This window comes from Dermacentor albipictus, chromosome 1 (assembly GCF_038994185.2).
Source record: "Dermacentor albipictus isolate Rhodes 1998 colony chromosome 1, USDA_Dalb.pri_finalv2, whole genome shotgun sequence".
Classification (NCBI taxonomy): Eukaryota; Metazoa; Arthropoda; class Arachnida; order Ixodida; family Ixodidae; genus Dermacentor; species Dermacentor albipictus.
The window spans coordinates 431,088,077-431,109,484 of record NC_091821.1 but is presented as its reverse complement, the minus strand read 5'-3'; the positions used below and the strand labels follow the sequence as shown (position 1 = coordinate 431,109,484).

Sequence of the window (21,408 nt, the reverse complement as noted above, 5' to 3'; positions counted from 1 at the left end):
TTGTGGCTGGCTTTCATATTCTCGCGCAACCAAGCAGTGCAGGTTGTGCACTTTCACCAGTGCATGCCTTCACTCCAAACTTGATTGACCACGGGCAGTGGAGGTGCGTGTGTATGGCTTGCTTTGGGGAGCACCACCTTTTGAGTGTTGGCCATATTTGTTCATAGTGTGCAGGTGTAAAAATTGGACTAAGCCAGTGGTTCTTGCAGGGCCTTTACTTTTTACCATTCCATTTTTCATTCTTGTCAGATGGTGCACCATGTCGCGGTAGTGCCCTGTTTTATGCCAGTACAGCTATGTGGTGAAGCCTTCATTGTTTTTACCTAGTCGCGAGAGAATGTTTTAGCCTCACCTTTGTTGCAGTAGCACTCTGTCCTCTCTGCAGGGCTGTGGCTCAGCTGAGGGACTACGAGTACGAAGGAAGCATGCTGAGAGCTGAGTACGCCATGGACATGAGCATGCGCAACGGCGGCGGCGGTGGTGGCGGTGGCCGCAACAACATGCGCATGGGCAGCAACCGACCCATGTTTCGGCCTTTCCAGTACTCGGGTGGCCAGGCGTCCCCCATGAGGCCGTCCGACTTCCCCCTCAGGTGCGGACACATCTGGGAGAGCATGAGGAAACCTCTGGGCCTGAAGTTTGCTTCGTGTGTCTTGTGCTAAAAGCCTCATTAAAACTCTTTGGGGTTTACTCAGTGAATTCCAATGGCAGATTTGGAGTGGCCGACGAACCCTGCGGCGCAGGGCAACAGAATGAAGTCTGCGAGTGAAGCACAGGCAGTCCAGCTAGAGCAATGGACAGGGAGTGCTTGCACACATCCGCTTCTGAAAGCGGCCAGCATTCCTCATGTTTTTTTTTTTCGTGTTCGGCTTGAAGTTGCGCGAGCATTGTGATTAGAAGTTTAGTGTTTCTTTTTAGCCTCCTGCGCTCTAATCCAAATCACACCGCATGTAAGTCTGCTTCTCTCGTCCGCCATGATTGTGTGTTGGAAACATTGGAGATGCAGCGAAGCCTGCGATCAGTTCTGTGGCAACACGTCGAGACAGCCTGAAGTGCCTTCGCAAATACTTTTCATCAACAAAGTAAAGGCCGTTAAAATGCAAACTTCCTAAAAGGAGCTGTTGTTACCTCTTCATCCGAATATTGGTGAACGTCGTTCTTGACGAACTTCGCGCAACTTTTGTTCTCTTGGCCGGCGGCCAAAACATGTTAAAAGCTTGCTTGAATACACTAGTTTCCGAAGCTTCTTCGTAGCTTGAGTCACCGCTGGTCAATTCGGAACTTGAACTAGATGAATCATCACTCTCTTCAAGCAGTAAAAGCGCAAGTTGACGGTGCAAAGCACCATTCATTTCTTCCGAGAGACCGCGATTTGCGTTCACGGGCACGCGCACTATAACGGTACGTTAGCTGTGAGTGGTGTTACATCACGCGACTTCCAGTCCGCTTCGTTAGTTTTTGCAGAGTAGAGAGTTCTGCTTTGTGGAGTGAATCTAGCAGGAGAGCTGTTCCAATCTCTCAATGAAATAGACTAGCTTCGCAAGCAGCAGATAAACTACTACCGGAAGTGCTTTGAATCTGCCATTGGAATTCACCAATAGGGAGTAGATTGTGCATGTATGCACCGAATGGTGTGCAGAGCTGGGCAAGTAGAAATACTTTCGTGGTGTAGCAGCATAAAGAGAACCATGTCAAACCCCCACCCCCTTCCCATAATTTCTATAGCCAGTGGTCTTATATGAACATTTGGGGGTCCCATATAAAAATCTGTATGCTCTTGTATATCATATTGGACATGCCAAGCTTTTATGAAGGAACCGTACATGTTCATGTGGTATTATTGGATTTGCGGTATGTGCATATGGATTATTGGATTTGCTGCTTATGCATTTTTTCGATAAAGACAAGGAGCAGTTGGAACAACATAAGTGTTGTCCTGTAACTGGATTTATTCTGCACACGTGGTAAGTATATGTCCCCCTCAGGCGCTGTGTGCGCATATGTGGATGTCAGGATAGCATATCCTTTACTAGCAGAGGTAATCTTTTAAATCGTCTTCAAAGCTTTATTTATATCTGTGCAAAAACGGAAGTTGTACATTTTTCATAACGCCAGCAGTAGAGAATATTTGTTTACACCCTTTTGCTCAGTGTTATGGTACGCGTTACTTGAAATTTCGTAATGGTCGAGGCCACAGGAGCATTGTACGTTCCCCCATTATATGGCCCGATGTGTGTTGCGTGTCATCGTGACGCCACGAAGTGGGACTCTGACTGCACTCTGCATGTGAATGTAACCCGTTAAGTTCAATAAAAGCAAAGAACTTAGTACGCCAGCTTGCTTTAGTTGTTGGGTGCTTGCAGTTGCATTAGACATGTCATGTTGAAGGTGTCCGAGAAAGTGGCCAATTAAGCATATGGCACACATTTTTTGGGAACTTGCGCAGTAACTTTTTTTTATGGCAAATCCAATATCTTTAATCTCATTCAGGCATTTTGGTAGTCTCTGTCAACACTGAATTATCAGTTGACAAATTTGTATAGCATAAAAATTTTTTTTAAATGTGGAATTGCGGCCTGTTTTTATAGCTAGGGATAATTGCTTCCTTTGTTTAGTGAAATAGGAGTGGCGTCTGGCACAATGCCAAGTAATTTATGATCAGTGGTGATATGTCAACTTCATTAGCTGTGATTAAGGGTTTGCTTGCAGGCTGTCAGTTAGCCATTAGGATTCTGTTCAGCGCTTTGGAGGCTGCGATGAATAATGTACGGGCTGTTTTGTGTCGTGTGTTTTTGTTAAAGAAACGCTTACTTTTAACTGTGTTGCAGGATCCTTGTCTTGAGTGACATGGTTGGTGCCATTATCGGCCGGGCCGGGGGCACTATCCGACAGATCACCCAGCAGTCGAGGGCACGGTGCGTGGTACATTCTTTCACGGTAGAATTGGAGCAATGTTGCTCCTGCAACTGTGGAGCAGACGTTTGTGTTATGTGGAACAAATCCTGCTTTCTTGATTGGTTATAGGGAAGTGTCGTCTGCTACACAGATGTCTGTCAGTTGTTACATTGGAGGCAGCATTGCTTATGGCTGTTGCAACAACGAAGTTTGACAAAGGAAGGTCCAGGCGAAGTGTAACTTTCAAGGAAGCATAAATGTGTATTGTGTGGGCCCCTTGTATCCGATATTGGAAAAAGCAGGGGAGGAATGTTGCTTGCGTGCACAGGTCAGTGCAACAAGAGCCTCCTTTGACATTCGGTTTGCTTCTCTCTCGTGCAGATTTCACAATAATTTCAGCTATGTCCGCATATATGGAGCGACACAAACATTTAACTTTTCACCACCACTGCCTCGCGCTTTCCGTCTCTGGAGCAGCCTTCAGGATAGCACTGCTTCGCTCAGAAACCATGATGCCTTTTGCAGTAATTTGGTCAAACATTTTTCTCTGCACTGTGTGTAGGGTTGAGTTAGTGCACAGGCACTCATCAATCCCATTACGTCTACGTTTGCAATGCATTGCCATGCGTTATGCCTTATGTTTGTTTCCTGTTTTTTTTTTACTTTACGCTGCGTATAACATTTCACTGCAATGTACCTTGCTGCTTTTATGTATTACTTCTTGCTTTCCTCGCTTTTATTATGCAATGCTTATCTGTTCATTCCCTTTACTTTTTTCTTTGTTTTTGACATCTTTCTGTACGTATGTAAATTTCACCGTTTTGTGCCAATGTTTTTACTGATTGTATCTTGTGATAAATTGTACCATATGCCCCCCTCACGCTATGCCTCTTCTGTAGGCCTGTGAAGTCTTTCTACAAAAATAAAATAAATGATGAATCAGATTGAACCCTCTTTTGACAGACTTGTAGTGGAATGCTCTTTTCACTGTGATTGACAGCTTCCAGTGGAGTTGATGGGTGTCCTTTAATGAAATCACCTTTACAACGAAGCCTGTTTCCTGTCCTGCTTGTTTTGTTATAACGAAGTATTATTTTTGTCTTGAAGTTTCTAAAGGTCAGCTGAATTTAAAGCACAATTTCTGGACTGTAAACTGGTCATGTGCAAACATAATTTTCATTTTTATGTGACCAATTTTTTTACTGCACATGCACAAGCTTATGCATTGCTTTGTGCAATAATATTTTCAGTCTAATTTGATGGCCGAACTTTTTTTAAAATAAAGCAGTGATGTTGAATTCAGGTCATTCTGCAGAGCGTGCAGAATGACCTGAAAATTAGTCAGAACTTGAGTGAAGAAGATATCGCACGAAATAAATTTCTTAAAGTACTTAAGAAGCGGGCAATGTCTACTGTATTTACTTGCGTAATGATTGCACTCGCGTAATGATCGCACCCCGAACTTGCCTCAGTGATATGCTGTGTGCCAAGTCTAGCTAATGATGATCACGCTTACCATCTATCAAATGCTGTCAAATGCTGCGCGAATGACTCAAGACATACCAAGTGGTCTGCACACACGAAACATTCTTAAGCAGATGTGCCGTTTTATTCCTTTTATCATTTTCCACGTTTCCATGAAAAATAAAAAAAGCTACTACGAAACTTGCCTTGGCTTTATTATATGTAGGCTTTATAATGGTTGTGGGCAACAACAACAAAAAAGGCGCCTTTCGATTTTTTTCGTCTGCGCTCGTGGGCATGCCACAAATCGCGAGCGGCAACGATAGTAGCCACGTTTACACTGATACGTTAGAAGTGTACCCGATTCATATGCCGACGCTTGTAACACAGCTAAGATACTCGCCCACCCTTAGCGGAAACGTGCCGTATTAGGATAGTAGCGAAGGCAAATGCCACAGTTTCCGCAGCATAGCCACCATGTGTTTCTATGTCGCTGGCAGCTAAGCTCGCCCATCTGTTTCTGTCCCCTCAAAGCAGACATGGCTATGTTATAGCCACAGGCTTGTCATTATTAACAATATTATTCATTGTTGATCGGAAGAAACTGTTTCAATGCGTGTCGTGTACTCGCAAAAAGAAAAAAAATTTCGTTTGGCATGCTCCGCCGGATGCCATTTTTGTTTTGGTGTCCCGCACTGTTACAGCAGCAGCTGCCGGTTTGTTGACCTGTTGTCATCGCACAGCAAATGCGGGATGAAAAAAAAATTTTTTTTCTTTTCGTGGGAAATTTAACCTGCGTAATGATTGCACCTCTGAATTTGCGGCAATTCTTTTGACAAAAAAGTGCAATCATTATGCGAGTAGGTACGGTATATTGTGTTTACTCATATAATGAACACATTCCCGACTTTTCCAATAAAAAAGTAAGATTTTGCTTTCCCTTGCATAATGATCACGCCCCAAACTTGCTGCCGTGAAGGAGGCCCACTGTACAATTTGTCATCTGATACGGCCTCCGACGCGCTGGAACAGCAGCCGGATCAGTCATTTTGCCATGCCGTAGTGCTGGATCGTATGTCCGGCGTGCAACAAAAGTGGGACATGTGGTACAGTTTAATGCCTGGTATGGCGTCCAACGTGCCGGAACGAGGCATACGTTGTGCAGTAGCGCCGGATTGGACTCCTGGCCTGAGAAGTACGAGACGCACAATATGATTCGGCATCCGACGCAACGGAACTGAAGTCTTGCCATGCCATAGCACCAGATTTCATGCCTGCGCAAGCGAGACAAACGAGACATCTGATTCAGCTCTATGGCACGGCAAAACGCCTGGGTTCCGGTGCATTGGCCGCTGTAGCAGATGCTGGATAACACATTGTGTCTCCCACGTTTTGGAGATGGCCACCTAAAGAAAAAAAAAAAAGAAAGAAACTGAGGACACCTAAGCACTTCTGAGTTGAGACTGCGAAAGCACTAATGTCCAATTGAACGCCGCTGGGTGGTCCTTTGAGTTATGAACTCTTCGCAACCAAGCGAGTGCATTGAGACACTTGGTGCATTCAGATTTGGTCTTCCCGAGACGCAGTTAGAATGCAGGGGAGAGCTTGCACAGACAAGAAACTCTTGGCAGGTTTCCGAGAGTGAGAACGATTGTGACATAGCGTAGCGGCCATGCCCTCTCTCCTCATGCTACATCTGGTGCGCTGGTGTTCTGGTTCACCCGGTCTGCTCGGTCGAAGTGGGTTCGTGGTGTGGCGTCGCAGCCAATTAGAATTTAGGCTGCTACAAACACCGGACGCTGGCTTTTTGCTTTTTTCTTGCACAATGAGCCATTTGACGCTTTCGCAACAAAATGTTGCTTCAACTTTAACCTGGCATAATGTAGGCACACCTCCTCTCTTTGCGGAAATTTTTCAGGGAAAGTGCAATTGTTGTGTGAGTATATTGTGCAGTATATCATATTTTTCGTCTAATCAAACTGCACTTGCAAGAAAATTCATATTTCTAGGTGAAAAATAGTTTTATCCCCGAGTTATGTTGCTTGTGTCGCTCACTGCTTGTGGTTCCGCTTTGTCCTGCAGGGTCGATGTTCACAGAAAAGAGAATGCTGGTTCCCTTGAAAAGGTAGGCATGCTTGCTTCGCCCGAATTCGTTGAGAGTGGGGTGTGTCCTCAGAGTTGAAGTTCTTTCATGCACTTGTGAAAGAAGTGCCGAGGTGTTTAGCATGACGCCCAAGTGTCGTACAGTTAAATTATGATTACTCGACTCTCCTTGCAACGGGCCCTGATAAGCCGACAAAAAAAGCTTCAGTTTTATCAGAAGTCCGTAATATCTGAAACGCCTCAATTCCGAAACTTTCGTCGCAATGTCTAACGACATTAAAAGTGAGTGGCGAACGTCCAAAGTAAAAAACGGTAAAGAAAGGTCGCAATTTTGGCCAAAAGGCAACGCTTCGATAGAAATAGCAAATTAGGGGGGGGGGGCACAGGTCTAAGAGACCGAAAAAGTAGCAGAATTACTTTTTGAAAACGTGATTTTTGGCATCTACAGTGTCTGATGCATTATTTCAGAAATTTTCACGCATCTTGGACTACTATTTTAGTCGTAATGGCATTTTAATCACGTTGACAAGCTGTATTTTTACTGATAAAAGCGCAAGAAAAAGGCCTTTTTCCATGACGCCCAGTTGCCGTTCTAAGTTTCCAATCGCAGCCATTTTGATTTTGTTTGAAAGAGTGATTCTTTTCGTTTAGTTTTTGCGCCACCGCTCCATTGTGAAATATGCGACGTCACGCTAACGTACCAGCGCTGGGGTTCTGGCGCGAAATGGAATAACTGGAAATGTGACCTTGATTTCCTCTTCTAATCACTCATTGCTGCGAAATTGAAGAAATCAGTTTTCAAAAAATGTTTTATTATATGAAACTGATTTCATTTTTTGCATAAGTGTCCTTTTAACGTTAACTTGCACGGTTTCATGCATTGCAGCCAGCAGTGTGTCGTGTTTAGGCTAAGTTCACTGCTGATAGCGTCACGTTGTGTGGTGTCCCACTTGTTCCTAGTTGTTACAATTAAATGATTACGTAAACAAGAGAGAAACTAAGTTTCATTTCTTTGTTTGTGCTTTCGTGGAAGCTTTACACCTGCTCTGAACACAGAAATGGGTGCTGAAAAATGCTGAAGGGCATTCCCATCAATGTAAGTGGCTATCAGAGAGAGAGAGCAAATTATAAATGAAAGGTAGGGAGGTTAACCAGGACTGAGCCCGGTTGGCTACCCTGCACTGGGGAAAGGGAAAAGGGGACAGAAAGATTAAAAGATAAAGTTCACTGGGGATATCATTCGGTCACTCAGTCTGGATCACAGATGGTGACTCAGTCCGGTAGCTTTCAAATATCACAGCAGCGCTTTGAAATTTGGCTATGAAATCGTGCTGCTGAGCCTAAGGTCGCGGGTTCAATTCCAGTAGCAGTGGCCACATTGGTATGTGGTCAGAATGCAAGAAACGCTCCTGGACTTTTGATTTAGGCGCTTGGTAAGGAAACCCCACCCCCGAGAGATTAAAATTTACTAGGTGTTCCCACTGGGAGATTCCTCATAATCAGATTAGGGTTTTGGCATACAGAAGCCTAGGTTTAATTTTTCTTTTAGCAATGGGCTTGTTCTCCCTACAGGTGATCACCATCTATGGCAACCCTGAGAACTGCTCCACGGCTTGCCAGAAGATCTTGGAGGTGATGCAGCAGGAGGCTAGCAACACCAACAGGGGGTGAGTGGTCACTTGTTTGTAGAGCAGGACACTTGTTAACCCTTTCAGCAGACAACATTCGAAAATTGGAGATTTAAAATTTGTAGGATCAGTTACTTCATTAAAAAAATTTGTAAATATTAAATTAACAAAAAAGTTTACGTCAGGTACACGTGTTTTATCATTCGGTGTGTGAATGAAATAGTAATTTTCTTACGTAGGAAAATTCTCGCACCTTGTTAAATTTTAGCGGTGAGAAACTGCTCGAAAACCGTCAGCAATGCGTGCAAGTAGCAAAAGTGAGGTCTGCATGTGAGCACGCATACTAGTTTGATATTGCGTGGTGTTTCATTCATGACCCTAGTTGTCTGTTGTTGAGAACTTGCCATGTAGGGCATCATCTGCAGTGCAGAAAAGGGCAAAAGCTGTAGCAGGCCATTTTAGGAACTGTAAAATGGACCCATGATGCCTCAGATGAGTGAGTGCATGTGTGTGTGTGCTTGCTTGCACGACCACAAGCTCTCCCGGTCATTTGTAGCGTCCTTCTCACAGTGAAAGTAAATGCATAACAAGTGTTCCACACGCGCGGTACACAGCATTTGTTTTTCTATTGAATACAGCATGCTGTGCTGGATTATGGATTCAGGGTAACATATGGATTATGGATTCAGGGATTATGTAACATAAGGATTCAGGGTAAAAAGCAAAGGCATGTTGCAGCACGGGCAATTTGTCATGAGACGTGGGCCACAGCATATCAGATGGTAGGGATGGTAGGTGCAGGGAAAATGAATGGCATGAGCGCGTATCTTGTCTAGTTCAAGGGTGGTGCTAAAGAGTGCCTGTCATGTGGACTCTGACACATCGAGACGTCGCAGTACCCAATTACCTCATAGTATTAACGAATACAGGAAACTGTCAAGTGTCCCAGCTGGATATCTCAGCAGCTTCTGCTTGTGCAGGGATGTTCCCTTGAAGATTATGGCCCACAACAACCTGATTGGGCGCATCATCGGCAAGAGCGGCAACACCATCAAGCGCATCATGGAGCAGACAGATACAAAGATCACCGTGTCCAGGTGCGTGTGGGAGGAAATGTGGTTGTCATGTTTTGTTTTGCTTGGCATTCTTTGTGGTGGGCACGGTCAAATCGTGTGAATGTTTGAATTTGATTAAATGGCTGATAACCTTGATTAAACTTTCTGAGTATGATAAAACACTACAGTAAAAGCTCCTTAACTTGAATTTCTAGGGGCGCTAAAAAAAAATTCAAATTATAGAAAATTCAAACGAATGAAAGTAGCAGAAAAAATATTTGTCAGGCTGAGGCGTGCATATAGTCAGGCATAGCATTCAGCGCACGTGCAGACATGCTGCATCACGTTGGTGAGAACGTCTATATTTCGAAATACTGGCGCAGCCAATGTAATGCGGTTTGTGGTTCGACGTGCCCGACGTTGAGATGGCTCTTTCTCCATTCATGCGTTCATCTCGCCGACTGCACTGTCCCACAATGCATGGCACAGAGAAAGAAGGTGGCCACGCTACTTCGCTGACGGTTACAAACACCCGTTCAAAGCGGCGCATGGGTTGGGGATCGCTGTGCAAATGCTCCGAAGAGAGCAGCCAACGGCATGTGCTTCGAAGTGTAGAGGGGGCAGCTTTTTGGCTGGCGTAGCGCAAGTGATGTGCGCTGAAAACGTAGGATTATAAGCATGCCATTGCACCACCGACACTCTCTGCAGGTACAGGAACTGCGCTCTAAATTGCACTCACACCCGCCGCGGTTGCTCAGTGGCTATGGTGTTGGGCTGCTGAGCACGAGGTCGCGGGATCGAATCCCGGCCACGGCAGCCGCATTTCATTGGGGGCGAAATGCGAAAACACCCGTGTACTTAGATTTAGGTGCACGTTAAAGAACCCCAGGTGGTTGAAATTTCCGGAGTCCTCCACTACGGTGTGCCTCATAATCGGAAAGTGGTTTTGGCACGTAAAACCCCATAATTTAAAAAATTGCACTCACGAAATGCAGCACAACCTGCTGTGACGTTGGTCTCTGTTGTATTTTCGTAGCTGTGCTGGCTGTGCGCTGATGAGTTCCGCTATACGTATAGGTGGCACCCAAACATGCATCCCAGCGATGCTTTTCTTTGAGTAATAGCCACGAATTTCAGAGGCTATGCTTTTCGTACCGTGAGCGCCGATCAACGTCACGGCCGCCATGCTTCAGACATTACCTGGCGCTGCTTCTCGGCAGAACACCTCGTGGAGAGAGAGCATAGCTTCCAAGATGTAACATGAAAAGAGAGAAGAAAAAAAAAAACAGCGCCACGTTTGCATTTTTATCTTGAAGCTTTTGAGAGAGACAGAGAGAGAGAACCGACCTGCAACAGAAGCGTTGGCCATGTGTGGCCAGCTGCAAATGCGTCTCTGCAGTGAACTCTGCAGGTCTAAACAAAGGGTTGCAAATTGAAAAAGCAAAGCTTCGCGGCCCGCGCGGCTAAGCCAGCGTCGCCAACGCACTCTGGTGCACTGGCACTCTCTTCATCCCTGATGGAGCGGAGTTCAAATTACCGGTGGCAGTGCAGATTTCAGTGGGTATTAGCGGGATGCGTTACATATTGCTTTCAATGCATTGTAGGACGGGCTGCGGCGGCTACTTCGAATTATGCAAAAATTTGAATTATCGAGTTTTGAATTAACGTACCTTTACTGTATTGATTTGCACTTCATGGGGCTAGAAGGATTATCTAAATTACTCAAACGTCGTATTAACATGAAATAGTCGAAAGGGAACAACAAATTTTAAGAGATCAGGATGCCTTTATTGAGAGTAAAAGCCCGCTGATACAATCCTCGTTCATACGTTTTTGCAGGTGTAATGTCGCTTAAGCCTGGTACGTGAAAGAGTTATTTATGTGTTAGAATCCCCTTTGATACGTCATCATTCCCACATATTAAGTTCACGTGAAGTAAAGAATTTTTAAGAATTGTGTGTGGCAGATAGCACAATTCTAATCATTAACCTCATTGCTCAAAGAGGTGGACATTACTTGCCCTATAAATTGAAACACATAATGAACAAATGCAGAAGTTCACCCATGAATTTTAACTAATTACTTTAATACATTGTAATTTATTAATTGTAGTTGGTGAGATTGCGAGGTACATCCAGTGGCAACGAATTCTGTATATTGCACCAGTTTTGAGATATGTACTCTCAAACGTGCAGTAAAAATGAACTGTTGTTCCACTTGCCTTTATTAACAAACCGCCTTTTTTATGCATTGAAGCATAAAATTAACTGGATGGCCAATGTATTTCATCGCACACTGGGATGCACTTTCAATAGCCAGTGACTGCAGCGCCGCCGCTACAATAAAACCTCGTTAATTTGGAAAATTAAATCAGTCGAATTCGTTACCTGGTTCCAACTGGCATGTGCGTTATTTCATAGGAGCAAACTCGTTAATTCAGAAGTATTTGGCTACTCATCGGCTAATTCGGTCGACTCTCGAAGCTTGGTGAATGCGGAGCGCTGCAAATTTGTGGCACAGCACAGCAAAAGCGGCGCTAGCCTTCAACCTAAACGAAGCAGCGGAGTCCACATTGCCGTAGTCATCAATGGAAATCGTATGTGAACATTAGGAATGTCTGAGTGCATTGTCTATCTATTCATTTACAGCCCTTATTCTTGCGTTTACCGCTGTTCAATATGCCACATTGGTGACATGCCCTCATAACTGTATAGTCGGCTTCCATGATCGCGTTGATAGTGACGTCGTTCATGGTCGTGTTGACACTGACTAGTTTCATCCACAGTGGTTGCAGCAAGCTGTAGTTTCGTTTTGCCTTAGTGTGCCATGTGCCTTCATGACTGCGTAGTTGCCATCCATGATTGCATCGATAGCTGCCGTGGTTTCGTCCACAGCAGTAGTTTTGTTCTGGCTTGGTACGTGTCGGGCGTGTACTCGTAAATGCATAGTTGCCATCCATTATCTTGTCGGTAGTGACCGCGGTTTTGGCCACAGTTGCAGCAAACAATAGTTTCACTCCGACTCGGTGCATGCGTCGGCCGCACAGCTTCAGAACTGCATGGTCGCCTGCCATGATCGCATCAACAGCGGCTGTGGTTTTATCTACAGCGGTTGCGGCAAACAGTAATTTCGTTTGACTTAGTGCAAAGCTTACACAAAGGGCATTGGCTTTATTATGATAGATGGCAACCAGGACTGCTATCTTGTACGCGTTCGAAATGCCAACATTCAGTTTCTCCTCGTGCAATCGTATAGGTTGTGCCGATATCGCGGCCTAGGCCAATCTAGGCCTATTGCGTGAGGTGAAACTGAATGTTGGCTTTTTGAGCGCGTACAAAATAGCGGCCCAGCTCACTGGCGAAAAAATTATTGGGATTTCTTGTGGGGTAGAGAAAAGCGTGTCTCAGATGAAGATGCATGCTGCGGCCGCGTTAGACAAGTTGCATAGCCTTTGCCACTGCGAGCATTAATCAGCCACGAGATGACGAGAATTCCAGCTTGCGCACTGCTTTTGTGCAAAATAGCAACAGGATTGGCTCGCCCATTCATTCGCTAAACAAAAGCGTGTTGACATACTAAGCATTTGTTCATTGTTTTCTTGATACTCTCGATAATTTGACATTCGGTTAATTAGATATTTTTTCCGGTCCAGTGAAGTCTGAATGAACAAGGCTTTACTGTATTGGTAACAGAATGTGTCAAGAAGCGAAAGGCGCAATCATGCAAAAAAAAAAAAAATTCGGTACAGTCTAGCATAGTGATCTTTTTTTTATGCTGCACCTTCGTGATTCTGTGTGTGAGCGAGTGTGCACCAGCATGTGATACCGATCGCTTTGAACCGTGCCCCCTTGTTGTTCTTCTTCATCCCTGGCAGCCTGCACGATGGCAGTGCCCTTCACCTGGAGCGGGTAATCACCATCAAGGGCAAACCAGAAGGCGTGTGCCGCGCAGAGCAACTGGTGAGCGCCAAGCTGCGCCAGTCGTACGAGAGTGACCTGGCGGCGTTGGCACCCCAGAGCCTCATGTTCCCCGGGCTGCATCCAATGGCCATGATGTCGGCTTACGCGCCACCGCCGCCTGTGCATGGTCCTCCTGCACGGCCGCCTCACTACCGGGGTGGAGGCGGAGGCGGCCCCTACCCGCACCCGCCTACCATGGGAGGGGGAGGCTACATGGGGGGTGCCACGCACGGTCCTATGGGGGGCTACATGTCACCTGGCCACGGGGTGGACAGGGAGCTGGTCTGCCTGTACATCCCCAACACGGCTGTGGGTGCCATCATCGGCACGGGTGGAAGCAGCATCCGCGACATGATCATGCTCTCGGGGGCCTCCATCAAGGTGGGTGCCGCGCATCTTTCCTGTGCCGGATGGGTCATTCGTATGTAGTTGGACCTCACCTTAATGAAGCTGTGCTTCCATCAACATCAATGCTTCCAGGAACATAAACACCAAATACAGTAAAGAGGGCTCACTAGACTGTTTTCGGTGTTAAAAGGAATTGTGACATGCACTACAGTCGCCGACCGTTTATTCGGACCTCACGGGGACTGCGGAAATGTCCGAATAAACAGGTGTCCGAAAAAGCAGATTAAGAAAAAAAAAAAAACGAAATCCTTTTATTTCCACGCACTTATTCGGGCTCGCCAGTAGGCTTGAAGAAATCGTGAGTGCGCCGTTGCACGCTGTTCCGTTTACGCACAATCAGATAAGCCTGAAACTCTGAGAAGGTCGTACGGTCACTATAGGCGTCTGAAAGCACAGTCACTGCTTGTGCACGCTCGGCATGCGACGGCAGCGCAGCACATGGTGCGTCATCTTCCGACTCGGAGTCATCATCCGGCGGTGCAGCAGAAACCTGACGAATGATCTCGCCGTCGTCGAGTTCTGCGCATGTCAGTACAGCATCAGCACCCGTGAAACTGTCAAATGAGACGGTGTCCGGAATCGCATTACAACCACTGCGCAGGTCTCGGCCGAACATTTTTTCGCGTAAGTAGGGAGCACATCGGAAGGTGACAAATCCTAGACCTCCCGGCACCCGCTTGCCGGCATTCCCCAGCGCAGTCTGCGCGGGCACTGTCGGCACCATTAGACACTTGACGCGATGTTTCCGTACGCCACGTTGTATCACCGAGACCTCGACACAGCACACAAAGCAAACACCACCGTGCCGACACCAGTTGCACGAACGAAAAATGTGGCCTGCTCGCAGCGTCGTGCGCGAAACAAACTAATCGGCTGCTGGATTGTCTTGACATGGCTTACTAAGCTGAAACCGGAGCTGCTGTACGGCCACTCTATCGAACCAGGCAGAAACGATGATGATGAGCGAGGATTTCCAGTAGCGCCACTTCGTGGGGCAGGAAGGAGGCTCTGTTGAAAACAAAAAATGGCGTTCAGCAAGTCGAACTATGCGCCGGTCAGAGTCGGTGCATGATACCCTCGATCGAGTTGGCTCAAGGAGTGTCCGAAATATCGGACGAGAGGTTGCAAGGTGTCCGAACTTTCGGCAGTTGTTATACATTATGGTCTATGGGGAGAATGGCGGTGCCGCAAAGCTGACCGAATAATCGGGCATGTCCGAATTTTTGGAGTCCGGAAAAATCGGTCGGCGACTGTAGTGTGTTGCTGCTCCCCGAACATGTCGAGCAGCTATCCTTCCTTCATAACAACGTTAGATAGCTGCAGTTGTGATACTGTCAAGCAGTAGTGCTGTACTTGACAATTTTCTTAACCGAAAAGCATAATGTTTATTTACATTATTTGCTGTGCAATAAACTTTCCTTTTCTTTTTGAATCTCTGGTGGGTGAAAAAATTGAATTTTTGCAAAACCAATAGTACCGTATTTACTCGCATAATGATCGCACTCGCGTAATGATCGCACCCCTGAATTTTGTCGTCAAAATTCGTTTTTTTTTTATTTCTCGTCTAATGATCGCACCCTGAACTTGCTGCAGCGATATGTAGTATGCCAAGTCTAGCTAATAATGATCGCGCTTACCATCTGTCGAATGCTACGCGAACGACTCGTCTGCACGCACCAAACATGCTTAAGTAGATGCCTCATTTCATTACTTTTATCACTTTCTGCACAACCAAACTTGCCTTTATTATGGGTAGGTTTTATAATGGTTGTAGTCAACAACAACAAAAAAGGGACATTCGATTCTTTTCATCTGTACTCGTGAGCACGCAACAAATCGCGCGCGGCAATGACAGTAGCCACGTTTACACTGATACGTTAAAAGTGTACCCTGTTGATACGCCAACGCTTGTAACACAGTTAAGATATTCGCCCACCCTTAGCGGAAACGTGCCGTGTTAAGGTAGTAGTGAAAACAGGTGCCGCAGTTTCCGCAGCACGCCGGCCATGGGTTTCTGTCACTGGCAGCAAAGTGCGCCCATCAGTTTCTGTCCCCTCAAAGTGGACATGGCTACGTTATTGCCGCAAACTTGCCGATATTACGATATTATTCATCACTGACACAGAAGAAACTGTTTCAATGCACGTAATGTACTCACGAGAAGAAAAAAAAAAAGATCGCGTTCGGCACGTTCGGCTTGCTCCGCCGGCCGCCATTTTTGTTTTGGTGTCCCGCACTCGCATCCCGCAGCAAACGCGGGACGACAAAAAAAAATTTTTTTTTGCGGGAAATTTAACCCGCGTAGTGATCGCACCCCTGAATTTGCGTCAATTTTTTCTGACAAAAAAGTGCGATCATTATGCGAGTAAATACGGTATTACTATATTTACTCGATTTTAACGCAAGTATTTTTCTTGATTTTCGTTACTTCAACTTGACCCTTGCGTTACATTCTAGTAATGGCATTATAGTCGCCATCTGGTAAATCGGACACTGATAATTCAGACATGCTTGATGCTTGGTAATTCGGACAGCTTTGCGGCACTACCAATGGCCCCATAGACTAAATGTGTGAAGACAGCTGATATCTTGCACAGCCGGCAGCTCCGTAATCAGTTATCCGGATTCCGTATCTGCAGCAAACGCCGAATTTGCCGCCATTATCTCCTCTGCAACCCCGGCAAGACATCTATGATGTCAGGGACCCTAGACATCAAATATGGCCTCAAAGATTGCACATTAGATGGTAATCCCTGAGGCCTTGCCTAGGTCGCAGCATGACGCCACAGAGATTCAACTGCAAATGCCGATCTTCAGGGCTTCGAAGCATACCAAAAGTTCGAAGGGGCAATTGTCATGGGACATGGTTCGTTTCCTTTAATTATACATGCCTGCACCCTCCGTCTTCTATTGCAGTATGAGCACCAGTGTGCCTAATAACTGACTAATTTGTAAATACGTGTGAATAAGTCTTCTGCAACTTCCCACTCATGTGCGTGGAACTTCCCACGCACATGCGCCACTGTAGCTAAGTCCTCCATCCAGTTAGCTTCCTTTAATTTCAACTCCTTTTCATTCGAAGAAATTTTTGGGCCTTTGAGTTCGAATTATCGAGGTTCGACTGTATCCAGCTGACGGCACTCTTGACACTGATAGCGAGCTTGGCACAGCACCGGAAGCACTTGTCGGGGACATTCCCTGTGCCAAGTCACGCGAAATTTCGGGAAAGTGAAACTGTCTCCAAAAGGGATCACCCTAAAAAGCTGCCTCCACCTCAGACGGCGACAATAAGTGAAGAGAACATTTCCGAACTGTGATTTCTTGAATAAAGGTACCATATCTTTGTCCTTTCATATTGCGTTACATTCGTGGCATTTTTTTTTTATTTCGTGTGGTTGGAAAGTCAACCCTCATGTTAAAAAAAAAAACATCACGGTCACATTAGATTTAAGTAAATACGATCATAATAAAAAAATATTCAGTTCAGTTCCCTCTTGATTTTCATTATTCGAGTTCGTATTAAATGGAAAGATTTCATACAGTTGCCGACCGTTTATTCGGACCTCACGGGGACTGTAGAAAAGTCCGAATAAACAGGTGTCCGAAAAAGCTGTTAAAAAAAAAAAAAGGAATCCTTTATTTCCACGCACTCATTCGGGCTCGCCAGTAGGCTTGAAGAAATCATGAATGCACTGTTGCACGCTGTTCCGTTTACGCGCAATCAGATTAGCCTGAATCTCGGAGAGGGTCATATGGTCACTATAGGCGTCTGAAAGCACAGTCACTGCTTGTGCACGCTCCGTACGCGACGGCAGCGTGTAGCACATGGTGCATCACCTTCCGACTCGGAGTCAGCCTCCGGCGGTGCAGCAGAAACCTGACAAATGATCTCGCCGTCGTCAAGTTCTGCGCATGTCAGTACAGCAGTGTCAGAACCTATGAAACTGTCAAATGAGACGGTGTCCGGAATCGCAATGCAACCACTGTGCATGTCTCGGCAGAACATTTTCGGCGGCAGTAGAGCACATCGGAAGGCGACAAATCCTAGGCCTCTCGGCACTTTCTTGCCAGCATTCCCTAGCGCAGTCTGCGCGGGCACTGTCGGCGCCATTAGACATTTGACGCTATGTTTCCGGTACGCCACGTTGGATCACCGCAACCTCGACACAGTACACAAAACAAACACCACCACGACGCCAACACCAGTCGCACAAACAAAAAACGTGGCCTACTTACAACATGATGCATGAAGAAAGAAACAAAACAGCTGCTGGATTGTCTTGACATGGCTTACTAAGCTGAGACCAGAACTGCTGTAGCCACTCTATCGAACCAGGCAGGAACGATGATGATGAGCAGGGATTTGCGGTAGCGCCACTTCGTGGTGCAGCAAGGAGGCTCTGTTCAAAACAAAAACGGCGTTCAGGAATCGAGTTGGCTCAAGGAGTGTCCGAAAAAGCAGACAAGAGGTTGCAAGGTGTCCATACTTTCGGCAGTTATACATTATGGTCTATGGGGAGAAGGCGGTGCCGTAAAGCAGACCAAATAATCGAGCGTGTCCGAATTTTTAGAGTCAGAAAAATCAGTCGGCGTCTGTATTACATTCACAAGTTTTACATATGCTAGCAGCCCTAAATTTGAGAATGAACGGGCTATAGGATGCTAGGGACATTTCTTGCTAGATCTGTTACAAGTGTCAACCATATTCTAGATAGTCTTCAGTTTTTCTTTGCTGCAGTGACATGCTTGTTCTGCGCTGACTGTCCCTTAAATGGGCGAATGCAGCAAAAAGTGCCACATTCTTGTCCAGTGCCTTCACAGTAAAATGAAGGGTTCTGGTTTTTTGTGTTTGATTCCCTTAATTTTCTCTCTCCTTTGCACCACTCAGGTTGCTCAACCAAACAAGGATGACCCTGCTGATGCTCATGAGAGAAAGGTCACGATTGTGGGAACTCCCGAGTGCCAGTGGAGGGTGAGTAATTATAGTGTATAACCAGCCACCTTGTACGCACAATTGTGCACGCGCATATCATTGTTGTTCTGTTGTATTCCGTGGCTTAAAAGCAGCTTGAGACATAAAGGCCGTTCCGCAGGCAGCAACTGGATTGAGAGAGGTTTTTACACTGGAGCTGTTAAGAGAAGAAGAGGGAGGAAAACGGGCTGCAAAGTTTTGCAAGCAGTGCAGATTTAATAAAATGGACCAGAGCTGTAATATTCGGCATCATAGCTATTAGTCATCTTCTTGCACCTTTGCCTCGTCGTTTGGTGGGCTTTGAAAATTTGTTCTTGGCCTTGCCGGTCCATCAAATTCAACTTCCATTCAGTTGTGGACACCGTGCGAAGGGAGTCGCGAACGCTGCACGCTTGTGCGTCTGCATCACCGCTGACATGGAACACAGCTCGAGGCCTACGCAAATACGCAAATATTTCTCAAGACTCAAATGTTGCTGCTCTTACATTAATATCTAATATGTACATCCATAGCGTAATCGAACTGCGTAGGTGCGCGAACTCAAGAAAACTGTGTGGTTGCGTGCCCGTCAAAAAAGCATGTGTGACAAACTTCTGCTAATCTTCATCTTATTGCCAACCAGGGGCAATTAGTTTTTGTGAGAGTAAAAAAAAAAAGCAATGGAAACGTATACACGGCAGCATCCTTCCTGTGTGCACCCCTGTGAGCACTAAATAAGCGAGAAAGAGGCGATTGCCCTTTTAGTGATTAGTAACGAGATAGCCATCAGTTTTGCAAGCGCAAGAAGCCGAAACTGCCCGCAGAACAAAGCCCAAACCACCGTCGTCCGGCGTGCCAATGCGCGAGTGGTAGTGTATAGTCGTGCGGGTGCAAACTAACTCTAAAACAAACCATGCAACGGAAACCGAGAGAGGGAGGCTCGCGAAAAAAATTCCCTGTATTCCCACATAGTGGCAGCACATGACAGAAAAGAAGAAGTTGGGAAATTGGCGCGCTTTTTAAATGTACAGACGGCGCTGTAAATATACGGCATTGACCATTTTCGGACTTTTTTGCGGTGCCGTATATTTACATCATTGACCCTCGAAGAGTTAAGGGGGGACGCGGGTTTTAAATCGCGAAAAATGGCCAAAAAATCGATTTTTTGAAAATCACATTTTCAGTTTCTATAACCCCTTTTCTATCTGATACCCAAATATCATCACTGTAAACCACTTAGAAGTGCTCTAAAAAATTCGTTTTATCAGCCAAGGTGGCGAAAAATCTCGCGGAAATCAAGAAAGAACGTTTTTCACGCCACGATATCTCCGGAACGGCGCGACCGAGCGCCGCCATCTTGGTCTCGTTGGAAAGCGCATTTCTCCGTCTTCAAATTTGCCGCTTCAGCGATCTCCTCCATACAGAAACAAGCGCACAAAAAGCAAATGATTGAAGGTCGTGCCGGAGTCTGCGATTGGCCGCGCCTGCCACGTGACTCCAGCGCGGTTCGCCATTGGTCCGGCGCTCGCGTCGTCTGCTCAGCTCTTTGCACCTCGCGAGTTTGATGTCTCCACTCGCCGTAATCTCGACGTGTCAAAACGGGCGCTACGCGGACATCACAGTAGCGTGGCCGATCCCTGCACTTGTGGACGTTTCAGACTCGCGGCTAAGCATTCCGAGCATCGGCGACGCGAACTTCGCAACCAACATTCACGCGCGGAATTCTCGGACATGCGGCTAAGCCTTTCAGCACTCGGTGTTTCAAATTCGTGACAAATTCGTATCGCGCACGCAATCCTCGGAAACACGGCTAAACATTTCGTGCATAGGGAGTCTCCGACTCGGCGATCATGCACATCGCGCGCGGACTTCTCGGACCGTCACCTAATCATTTTGTGCATCGGCGCCTCCGACTGCGCGAATATAAGCGCATCGAGTGTCGGCTCCTCGATCGAGCCCGCGACTAGGCATTTCGCGCGTCGGCACCTCGGACTGCCTGAATGAGCGCATCGAGGGTTGACTCCACGAGCCCGCGACTAGGCTTTTCGTGCGTCGGCACCTCGGACTGCCCGAATAAGCGCGTCGAGGGTCGACTCCTCGAGCCCGCGACTAGGCATTTCGCGCGTCGGCAGCTTGAACTGTGCGACTAAGCACATCGCGCGTCGGCTCCTTGTATCTGCGGCTGTGCATTTCGCACATCGGCACTTCGGACTTGCAACCAAGCACATTGCGCGTTCACTCTATTATCATATTGTCACGATAGCTCGTAACAATATCTATCATACCACCCCTTCATAAAGAGAACCTCATCATGAGCTCTGTTCACTAGGCCCCTTGGGCTGGCACACACCTGGCTGCAGAAGTGATCGAGGCATCATACAAAAGTAAAATTCTGGAAAGCACCTAGCAGCTGCATATCTATCACTGGCTCTCTGATCCTAAGTTCCACAGCCACTGTCAGGTGAAGATGACTTGGAAGGCTACTTACACTCGGAGCTTTCATTCAGTAACATGGTCAATTATACCAAATGAAAAAAAATTCCTCACTGATTGTAATGGAGACTGCTATCAATCAGACAGCCTGCATGTACAACACTGGAACTATATTCATGCCCACACAGAGTTTTACACTTCGGTTTGAAACCCACGCACCATGCTCTTTGTAGAGCATGGTGCCTAATAAAGTGTCTTGTGCTAGTTCAGTGGCCAGTGTGCTATTATTTTGAGAGTGTGCAGTTACACATTTAGTATGGCCATTCTTACAAAACATAGAGCTTCAAAATGGTACCATTTGTATTGCTGTAGATTCACTTCAGCAAAAGCTACATTCGTTTGAAACTTCAAATGCGTTTATTTCAGTTCGATGTTTTTGCACACTGTACTTCGCCTTACGGGTGTTTTTTCTGGGTTGTCTTTGGCCAAAAATGACAAGGGTGGTATCATTT

At 46.2% G+C, this 21,408-nt stretch overlaps 1 protein-coding gene across 2 annotated transcripts in view; it reads left to right on the top strand.

The window, feature by feature from the left end:
- Positions 1-21,408, top strand: part of Imp (IGF-II mRNA-binding protein) — a 61,363-nt gene that overhangs the window by 22,163 nt on the left and 17,792 nt on the right. For both annotated transcript variants that reach the window (XM_065440330.1, XM_065440328.2), the window contains exons 5-11: positions 386-592; positions 2,829-2,915; positions 6,442-6,484; positions 8,035-8,129; positions 9,071-9,187; positions 13,020-13,485; positions 18,401-18,484. In XM_065440330.1, the coding sequence (XP_065296402.1) occupies positions 386-592; positions 2,829-2,915; positions 6,442-6,484; positions 8,035-8,129; positions 9,071-9,187; positions 13,020-13,485; positions 18,401-18,484 (1,099 nt within the window). The remainder of the gene's footprint in view (positions 1-385; positions 593-2,828; positions 2,916-6,441; positions 6,485-8,034; positions 8,130-9,070; positions 9,188-13,019; positions 13,486-18,400; positions 18,485-21,408) is intronic.